The sequence below is a fragment of the Limulus polyphemus genome, unplaced genomic scaffold, assembly GCF_000517525.1.
Source record: "Limulus polyphemus unplaced genomic scaffold, Limulus_polyphemus-2.1.2 Scaffold2656, whole genome shotgun sequence".
In the NCBI taxonomy this organism is placed as follows: Eukaryota; Metazoa; Arthropoda; class Merostomata; order Xiphosura; family Limulidae; genus Limulus; species Limulus polyphemus.
The window spans coordinates 64,635-76,097 of record NW_013668266.1 but is presented as its reverse complement, the minus strand read 5'-3'; the positions used below and the strand labels follow the sequence as shown (position 1 = coordinate 76,097).

General features: G+C 31.9%; 1 protein-coding gene across 1 annotated transcript in view; it reads right to left on the bottom strand.

Annotated features, from left to right (window-relative positions):
• The window catches only part of LOC106467550 (WD repeat and FYVE domain-containing protein 3-like), a 104,378-nt gene extending 93,327 nt beyond the window's left edge, over window positions 1–11,051 (bottom strand). The window contains exons 1-2 of the mRNA XM_022395746.1: window positions 10,926–11,051; window positions 1,932–2,136 (exon numbers count right to left, since the gene is read on the bottom strand). Coding sequence (XP_022251454.1) covers window positions 1,932–2,135 — 204 coding nt within the window. The 5' untranslated portion in view covers window position 2,136; window positions 10,926–11,051. The remainder of the gene's footprint in view (window positions 1–1,931; window positions 2,137–10,925) is intronic.
• Window positions 11,052–11,463: the final 412 nt, after the last annotated feature.

Sequence of the window (11,463 nt, the reverse complement as noted above, 5' to 3'; positions counted from 1 at the left end):
GAGTACGTTTGTTATAGAGTGACTGTTGAAATTAAGTGTATCGTAAAGTTGTATTCGGAAAGAATAAACCAGTTTTATTAAGAAAGGACTTGTGTCGCTAAAGTTTCGTCGAACGAATTTACGGGAAATCAATTAACAAACGGAGACGTAACACTACTAATGTCATACGACATCTGAAACGTCAAACCTAATATTCTGGCTATTTTGTTATTAGTTTCAGTCACGGTTTTGGACGAATCTTGTTTAAGCCAAAAGCATTTCTCTCTCTCTTTAAGTTCCTCAAGCTCCTCAAAAACAGCTATTTCCATGTTAATGATAAACTTCAAGAAAAGCTATTCTCCACCATATATAATCAAATGTTTTCTTTATGGTAAAATAAAATTAACAAAGATGTGTACTGCTAGCTTATTATCATGTAGAGATAATGCTCTTGTGCTTCTTAAACTTGAAATGTTGCAACATCAAAATAAAATATGCCATTGTGAAAACTTGTGTAGTTGTGACCAAGAAATTTTTCTATCAAGCCTTAAATTTGTTATACAACAGTAGTAAAATCCGATTTCAGTTTACAATTCACATTATGTAATATACCACACAACACAGATTCTATAAATGTATTACAAGCATTATTAAAGATTCAAAAATTACTATTACAGACTAGTCCACAACAGAATGCTAAAAACTTAATGCAATGTTTAAATGAAACATTTTGACTGTAAATTAACTGTAAACCAAATTAAGGCCACTAATTTCCCAATATTTAAGTTGAACTTATTTGAGATCAGAAAATTATATTTTTTCAACAATAAATGAAAAAAATTGCATTTTAATATGTATTTAAGGAAAAACTACTAATGCTATCTACGGGTAGGCAGCAATTCTGTAACACTCTACCAAACATCATCCATGCTAAAGGATTGACTGTTACTGTGAGAAATCTTTTGTAGTGTTTTACAGACTCGAACCAACCCTAACTAACAGCATTAATCTTGAGTGTAAGAAGAATCTTGAAAAGGTGACCAAAATATACAAACTTATGGTTGATGATGGTTCCAAAAGAACACAAGAAATAACCTCAAGAGAGATAAGGTTCCCAATACTTAATTAGAATATTATGTAAATATACTTGACCCAAAAAGAGGACAATCAAAATTTTTTAAATATTATTAACTTCTTATCAAAGTAAGCTACCTACATTGTTCAGTTTAGAATAGGAGCAGAGCACATCAGAACAAAAGATAGATAGACAGATAAAGATTTCCTTATAAAAAATTGAGAACATCATTATTTTTTTTGTTATCTATAAAAACCAGACTTTTCAGTTCTTCCTTTAATTTTAACAATAGAAATAGTTCAACAAAATTGAACAGATATATAAAGTAGAAGGGGGTAGAAAAGATTAAATATTTTAGTAACATTAGTTATACATATATATATTGTTACGACAGCGGAAGTCATGTAACGCTGGAAGCATGCGAGCTGGAGATTCTAGAAGGATCATGTCTGTTCGTGGCAACTCTAGTCTTCTCTATTCTTGTATATAAGTGCGCCAGACAATGAATCAGAGTGGGAATTGCACACAGAGAGATATAGAGACAGATAATCGAGTCAAGCCGTAAGTAAAGTGCATGAATCGTTGTGAATTCTAGCGTGTGTTTAAGTTAAAGTGACTGTGGAAATTAAGTGTATTGAGAAAGAATAAACTAGTTTTATTTAAGAAAGGACTTGTATCGCTGAAGTTCTTCAGAAAGAATTTTTATGGCAAATTAACCAACGACCAGAGACGTAACAATGTATATATACACACATTCTTCTGTTCTATACATTGGAAAACCTGGAAGGTAACAAAGACAGCTTCAACATATACTACCTTATAAAAAGAATTATCCTATAAATGATACTATATACTGCTAAATGCCAAAAATATTTACCTTACAAAATAATGGAAGCATATTATAAATACGATGCTCCTGTTCTTCTTGGCTTAGTGGCTGAGGAGGGTGCATCAACTCCACAAAAACCTTATGTAGGTGCATAAGTCCTAGAGCTGCATGTTGTTTGTTTACAGTGCAGTCTTCTGGAGCAACAGCTGACCCTCGAGAATGACCAGTCAAAAGCTTCCTCATGATGTTCATTCTGTATACATATAATAAAACATACAGTTTAAGAATGCTGAACAAGTATGCGAAACTGAAACCTTCTACCATGTCAGCTGTCTTTTGAGAATAATTTATTATCCAGATGTACTCATGCAGGGTAACTGAAAGTGTTCTGTTTCAAGAGTAAATAAAACCAAAATTAAGAGTAACAAATATTTTTATTTCTTGCTTTTGAAGTTCATATGTCATGCTCTGTTGTGGCCTGCAGAGTGCATAATCCTTCTCATGATTCATGGCATCCACACATTTTACTAACATCACGACCGTACAAATTGCAACATTAAGCATCCCTTATGTGATGTCATTTTAGTGTCTACTGACTGACTGACAGACAAAACACTACTGCATACTGGTGTGAGTGGTTAGAACAGGTGAACCCTCCAGGCAGCTTTCAGCCCCCTTTCAGGGAAACAAGTTCACAATACCTTAAGTGTTAACTACATTTCAAAGTATCAAAGTTTTTATTTTGAATGGAACATTTAAAAACTATATATACGTTAACCTTAATTCAAATTTTGCATGTAGTTCAGTTTGTTTTGTTTTTAACAAACTTGTACATTAGAATGAACTACTTATTTTTTCCACAGTTTTGTTTGGATTATGTGAAAACTGAAAAAAAAAAAGAACTTTCTTCTTCTTTTACATCATCTTATATGTAATATTTCATAAACAATGGATTAAAAACTCATAGCATATGAGAAGGCATATGTAAAATAAAAAACTACAAATAATAATTGGACATTGGACAATGTCTGTCAAAAGTATCTCCGACCAAATCATGTCTCATATGACATGTTATACGTTCAAGAAAATCATCTGAGAATTTTTGTTAAATCCTTATATAATCTATTCTTAAGTAAACACTTCAGTGAGAGCTTTTTTTGGTACTATATATGCCAAAAAAAAGATGTTTAAAAAACCTATAAAAAACACTTTCCAGTTCTATAGTTTGATCCCCAATCTTCTAAACTGACTAGATTACAACACAAACCACTTTATTTACTCCACATCCATTTAAATAGTTTATAACCTGCTATATCCAATCATATTTAAGCATTACTTACAGCTATCGTGAAAGTTGTGTTTTATTAGTAAGTGTTCAGGCCAAATGCTGTAGCATCATAAAAGGGTAAAAACTAAGACTATAGTAATAAAACCAATGAAAGAAAAGAAAGATCATGTGACAAACGAGACACGAATAATTATATTGTAAAAGGATGATAGTTTCTTAGCAAATATAAACCTAAACTTTTGGAATGGGCAGAAAAATTATTTAAAAAGTGTTGTTTCCACAGTAATTGCATGAAGTTGTACAGAAATGAATGTTCCAACATTAGTTTTATTTTTCTTTGTAAATCACACTAATAAAATGTTACAAAATTAGAAAACATTAATTCTAAAATGTTGGGGTTAAAAACTGTTTAAACACAAGTTTGTTTGCTTTTTACTTGAAGTCTTGAAACGTGACATACAAGCGTGCACTGGACCCCTGAGAAGTCATTGGTTGTGAAAGGGGGTAGTTTCATATTATATCTTACCTCCACAATTCAAAATCATTTTTACTGTTCTTATCAACTTACTTTTGACATCATAGTTTTTGTATATAGAAAAGTAGCAAGATAAAGTAAACTGTAATCGTATATGAAATAGTCAAAATTAGTATGCCCAGTCAAATTTAGTAAAATTATATTTTGTGTCCAACGAAATTCAACTTGTGTCTAATCAAAATAGTAACCCGATCAGACATATGTCCTGCAAAGAAAAGAATATTTTCTTGCAGCCCTGCATACTTGATAGCCTTGACATTTTTTAAGGTTTTTAATGTCTTATTCCGGAAAAATAAAAAACTTTGAATGTTCAAGAAGGTAAGCCTACTAGATTTAAAAAATTGAAAACAAAGAACTTTAATGACTATTTTTAAAAATATCCAGATAAACAGAAAATTCCTGAAAAATAAAATATCACTCACATGGGTCATGTCTCAAAAAACAAAAATTAAAAAAGGAGTTGAGAAGCTATATATTCATCAATTGACCTCCACTGTTGATAACACTTTGATATCCAGAACTACTGATCACTTTGAAAATAATCTTGAAGAGATTTGATAAAAAGCATTCAGCATGGTTTTGGAAGGACCAAGTACTTGTGATAAAGCTTCTACTTCTTTGATTAAGGACACCCTGTGAATATTACTTGCATTAAATTCATAAGGCTTTTGACAAGCTACTGCATAAGACTTTAATTGTCAAGTTTTTATGACATTTGTGAAAATGTTTAAAAAAGTACAAATCAATAAGCTCGATAGTAATATATCCTAATTCCCTGATAATTCTGCAATGTTCTCACACTGGTGCAACTGACTTTTGTACTGGCCACCCTTATTAGTTTTCTATCCTATTGAAAAACAAATTTGAATTACACAATGCTTCATATTGAGCTGTAATGGTAAGGTGCTAAACATTCAGTTATAGATGATGTGATTAAATAAACACGTTGACTTAATTGATATTGTGCATGTACAAACAAATTTATTTGTAGCCTGCAAGGATTACTCTACTTTTGAAACACAGTTTTCTCTGCTTATAATTTTTTTTTAAAGAGCAAGTCTGGAAACTTCACAATCTTCTTCAATTCTATGTTTATTAAATCTTTTAATTACATTCGTTGATAAATTATGTATATCACTGTATGTGCTTATTGTTTCATTATGCATATCTTGAAGATTTTGTATTAATATGTATAAAAACTCACCCACTTGAGGAACGTTCTACAAAATTATACAGTAAATCACATTGCATTCACATTGTATATGACTTATGCATTAAACATTAATCAGGAAAATATTACAGCCATATTCTGCCTCATTGTCCTGTGTCTTGTATTTGTTTTTTTGAAAATAAAATAATTACATGTATGTATTCATTTAAGTATTTTTTTTTATTAAAGTCTATCTTTTAGACTATTTTCAGAACTACAATTGTTTTCATGGCTGCTCCAATTTTAGAAAGACCTCTTGGTCTAACATGAATATACACAGTCCAGCATTAGGCTTAACTTTATAAAAGTTTCTCTAATCAATGGAAGAATTTTTCTAGTAAACTACAGTATTTATCTAGAAACAGTAAAACCATCACTTGGACTTGATCTCAGCTGGCAGGTGTAATAACATTAACACTAAAACGTATATCTAAAGATGGCTTATGTTACACAATGAAACACTTCGAAGGCTAATTTCTTTTGATGGAAAGGAAATAGCTTGATACTTAATAGCCGAGTTTGAATCTCAAAGCATGATTGTACCAACAGTAAAAAAATATTGTGGAATGAACCTGAACTATTAACATTAAAAAAAACAAGTGACAGAAAGTTAGTCATCTATTCCTCACACACAACAACAGATTATCAAAATATCAAACCAAAAGTAAAATAGGCAATCACACCAATACACCTCAGTAACAAAAACAAAATAATTCAAACAACCCAAGTCACATCATTACGTAAGCTCTTTTACAAGCTTCTAATTCTAACTGAACAATAATTTTGACAAAGAACAAGCTTCCAAATTTTAAACTATCACCTTAATATTCAATTTTGCATTTCCAGCTTTTATATTCTACTTATCAAAATGACAACCCAGGAGACGGTTGTCCAAACCTTTAACAAATTCCATACTCCAAGTACATAACTATACAATTCTAAATATTAAGATTCAATTTTCATGTCCTGACTCTAATAAAGTAATTTTAGCAAACAACTAACAAACCACTCTCTTGTGATATATTTAACAGAAAGCTTTGTAAAAATCAAATATACACCACAAACCATACAACCAGTAAAACACGAGAACTCTAAAAAACTAAACTCCAAGTCAGTAAGGTCTAAGCCACAATTTTTTTAATACTTATAATTATTAATTAAATGCCTAGACCTACTAATGATTTTCTAAAAACTTTATTATAAAATCCAAGACATTTAACTTTAATGCTGAAAAGTATCAAGTCATGATGTAATATGACAGAATAAACATGGAGAGGATTTACCAGCTGTGTGACAACAATGCTATCATTATTAATAAGAAAAGATCACAGTATCATTGCCAATAAACAATGGTAGCATATGACCAAGTATTTGTTGTAGTGACAAAGGTGACACGTGTGTCAAGTTTCATCAACTAACATTTTCAACTTAAGAAAGTTGACACTATGTATAAGACTCAACCGTAATGCAGTGATCAGTTCTCACCTCTTTCGTATAAGAAAGATACTGATCTTCAACTATTTCTGTTTGTTTGCTGTTAAGCACAAAACTCTACAACAGATTATCTGTGCTCTGCCCATTGTGGGTATCAAAACTTGATTTTATTAACATTATAAGCCCCCAGACTTACCAGTAAGCCACTGGGTGGGGGATAATGATCTTTTAGAAAGGATCCAGAGAAAGATAATCACAGTAACACTTGGTTTTAAAAATATGAGATACATGATGGGGATGTTTAAACAATTTCAGTTTGTTTTGTTTTTTTGTTGTTTTCAAGAGTGAAGAACACTATATCCAAGATTTTGGTTCTCAAAATTGTTAGGAGATTGGACAGAATACCCGTAACTGTAAGATGCCATTTGCCTGAGCTGGTAAGTCTGCTGAGGGTGACATAATATTACATATAAGAATAGGCTTAGACAATCTATATCCAGACTTTAAACAATTTTCTAAGTTGGAATTGTTAACTTGTAAAATTATTTACCTGATAATTGTAGAATTAAGTTCATTTTTCCTGTTGTTATTGAATAGGTATTTATAGGTAAGAGATAACTTTCAGACAGGTAAGCATTTATTGTTTCTAAGTTTGAAGCGTACACGTACATGACTCTCTCTCACTTCCATTGTTCATAGATCTTATGTACAAATGAAACACTTTATCTTTGGTATTCAGATCAATTATTTTATTAAGATTTCCTACCAAATAATTCTCTAAACCAATCCTTTTATAATTAAACAAGTCAAAGAAATTTTCCTGAAATGCCTAACCAGAGAATTTTGTTTTTTTTTATCAATTTATTAGAAAGATACTTCAGTGTATTAAAATTATTGACTTTTAGTTATAAGTTATTTCATTCAAATTCTCTCTTACTTTAAGGATCAGAAGCTATAATAAATGTTTCTAAAACTGACTAAATACCAGTAAAAAATATCAAATATTTTAAAAACAATAATAATAATTATTGCTTTTGTATGACACCAACTTTTTAAAACTTGTTTTGGTTAGTATACTGATATGGGTATATACATACAATTATAATAAATATTAACATTTAGATATAGTTTGTTTCTTATTATAATCTTATTAAAACAGTAAAACATTTTATAAATACAACAAAATTGTGGAATTATAAGTTCATCTAGACCTCCATGTATCTTGGTTCATTAATAATTAAGTCACAATATCCATTTAATTCATAGGGTAAGAACTAGAATGACCTCACAAGATCAGACAGAGTACTTAATTCAAGTTTGAAATGGTACTTGCATAAATGGTAATATGTATATAGACATTTTAAATAATGCTATATCTAAACACACAACTACTACTATCTGTTGATACACTAGAAAACATTAAGTACTATCAAATAAATCATACAAGTGAAGATGATGTACGTATAGTTCCGATTAAGTCTACAATTCTACTAAATTAAATCAAGAAACAAACAACTGTGTTACTAAGATCACTCAATACCATTTACAAAAGAAGGATGAAACAATGTATGTCTCTTATGGTATGGTGCATACTGTAGTAATTTAATTATAAACATTTGTTGGACTGTTATGGTGGTTATTTTTCAAAATGATAGTTATTAGTATTCAGTAATATTCTTACCACACAGTATTATCACTGTTAGCTATGTACTTTGCATTGCTGCTGGTAATAATAGTGCCTTTAGCAGTTCCAAGTTGATTAAAGAACTTTAAGAGTGCTGTGCTCTAGGGTGGTTCCCACAGATATATTCAAATATCAAATCTTGAACTCTTATACCCTTTTTTTTTTCAATTGGTGAAAAACTGCTCACTACAAAATTTCATCAAACTCAAATTATATTTAAGAGGTGCCTCATTAACCTTAACATTTTTATTATTTCTGCTTGATAAGCACCTTTCCCTTCTCCCTTACAATAATTCATGTGATTGTGCATAGAAGTGTAGACCTCTCACATCCATTTCTGCAATGTTGTGACACTAGCATAAATATTATTAAATGCATCAAGAAACCCATCTACACAATTCTAATTCCTGGTTGCTTGACAAGGCATGAATGCAGTACTTGTATACTTATGTGTAACTATAGGTTACTTGGGCTCAGTTATTTATTTAGGTGAAAAAAAAAAATCCTTTTGAGTTTATTTTAATTAAATTTCCCTTACTCCATTTGAAAAAAAAAATAGTTGGCTACACTGCTTTATCATTATATTTATCAGTTTTCAGGTATTTCACTATGGCTGCTACATGGAGTCTGAAGGAAATTTTTCTTAATGGAAGCATTAATGATAAGTTTACAGGGCCAAAACTACCATCAAATGTACAAGTCCTTCAAGTGTTCTTTCATTTACATTCTGAATTGAAGTTGACAGTCAAGGAACGTTCCACAAAGACAATCAACCTTGTTCAGCTCTTTAGGGAGAAAGCTGGCATTCTTACTAGGCCAAAGTAGCATGTGATCTACAAGGTAGAAGATTTCTTCCAGAGGTGAAAGAACACCCAAAAAAAAAACAAGTCACATAGGTCTGGAGCTCAAGTTCAGGAGGAGGAGGAAGAGTTCATAAAGTTGGTCCAGGAGCTATCTGACATTGCCCATCAAGATACTCTGCAAATCCTGACCATTGCACAAAGACATGGTCATGGATGCATGACCTCTGTGAATAAAAAGACAAGGAGGAAGAAGATCAAAAAAGCAGAAGGAGATAAAAGATCTCAGTATAGAGTCCAAAATAAGGCAAGCACAGAAATGCAGAATGGAGGAAATTGCTGAACTGGAGATTTCAAGCACAGTGTTGATGAGCACAGCACTGTAGAGGAGGCAGAAAGAGCAATGGGTTATGCTGGTCCTTCACATACTCCCCACTGTCAAAGCAAATTTGGAAGGAGATGAACACTCTGAAGCTAGACACTGACCTGCATTGTAGTTGAAAGATAAGTGGCAGGATTGTTGTTCATATCACTGGCACAGCAGCTACAAACTTAAGCCAAGATGCAAGCATAATCAACATCAATAGATTCTTAATATCAAGGGCAATAATCTGGCATGTAAAGTGAAATAGAACTTTTAGGTGGATGTACATCTCACAGTTTACTGGGATGGTAAACTGTTGCCTGACTTAAAAGGCAAAGGGACAATTGATTGCCTTCCAATTTTGGTTTCAGGATCTAGAGTCAGTCAACTACTTGTGATACTAAAGTTGCTGAATTGGACAGAAGGGTACACAGCTGGTGCAGTATATGCAACTATTAAACATTGGGGCATCAAGAATCACATTTATGGCATGACTTCTGCAAACACAGGTCACAAATCTGGAGCTTGCATCTTCTTGGAACAGAAAATGAGAAGGAGACTGCTCTCATTCACATGTTGTCACCATGTGCTTGAGGTTGTCCTCAAGTCTCTCAGCATCAGACGCTGTAACCTAATTCCAAGAAGTCTACTATGATTTCAGCCCTAAAGTACAATACAAATTCAGTATTCATCCATTTCTGAAACAATTAATTCACAAACACTGGCATCATTTCAGTGTTATTTACATCAACTTTCACATCCTTTTCAATTTGTTCTATACTGTTCTAAAAACTATTTGTTCAAAAACAAAACCTTCAAGTTTTGATAATCACTTTTAACTCCTGCAATGCCCCAGAAATAAATCTCAATTTCCTTGAAATTTCCCAGGTATTATTTTTTTCTAGTTTAATGTGATAGATTGAGGGGGGGGGGGGTGAGAGCATGATATTTTCAAAAACAGGAGCCACGTTATTGTGCACTAAGGAAAATTTGCCTCTCCTCCTTTTAAGTTTTAGCTAGACAGAGTATATAATATATACAGGCTGTAAATATCAGAACAACTCTTTACATTAGTATTATTATTAATAAAAACTTAAATATTTCTCAGCAGAAAACACACAAGCACCATTGGCAGTGCAAAGGCTTCATATTATTCTAATAATTTAATGTCAAATATAATTTATTTAAAAAATCCTTGTACTCTGCCCCATTGAACTAATAACAGATGGGCTGATAAAGTATTAACATTATGCTCATTGTAAAACATACGTGAGTGAAGAACGTTTATGTGTATTGTTAATTTAGGTCAGTTATGATTGTCATATGTACATATTTCTGGAATCTCGTTGAGGTATTCTTCCTCATTAAGCTTGGGTACTTGTGCAAGTGCATTGAGTACACAATGGTTTAATCCGGTCCAAACCTTTATTTTAGTACAAAACACTTCGACTCGTACTGCTATTGGTAATACTCATCTAACTGTACACTAGTAGTAGCACAGTGCTAATACTAACACTGTTGTGGTAGTACGAAAGTTAATGGTAGGCGGATTTCGAATTGTTTTACTCTCACTGAAGTTACTCTTAGTTTAACGACGTTCCGTAATGTTATGTAGCGTTGTAAGTTGCACTTGTAGACTAGTGTTAGACGCAAGAATTATTCTCATTAAAATTTAAATATGCCCATTTTGATCATTAAATTAGTCTAAAATTTAAGAAGAAACTTACTTGTTCAATCTTAAATACTTTTAGGTCTTTGTTTACATAGCTATCTGTTCCTGTAGGTTTGACACGTTTAACTAACTTCATATGTTACAAAAACCATCTTCAACTAAACTCACCATCCATCTAGTGTTAAAACTATTAGCCACTTCTGTTATTGATTACACAAAAGCGTCCCCTACCTACAACAGTTTTAGCAACCGCAAATATTCTGCGAAACAAGTATGAAAAACATTTAAATTCCTTATAGTTTGTTTGTTTGTAATTAAGCACAAAGCTACGCAATGAGCTATCTGTGCTCTGCCCACCATGGGTATCGAAACCAGGTTTCTAGCGTTGTAAGTTTTATTAGTGCTTTCACTATTGAAGAAGAGGGTGAGCTTCCTTATCTGTCCAATTTCTTTAGAAATATATATATATATAATAGCAGAGACGCGCAAAACATTTCCGGCTAAATTAGTATCTTTATTGTAGCAGTACTTCTTTAAATATAATATTTCTAGCACAATACAAACGATTTGCAATCGTAGACAACGAAATGTGT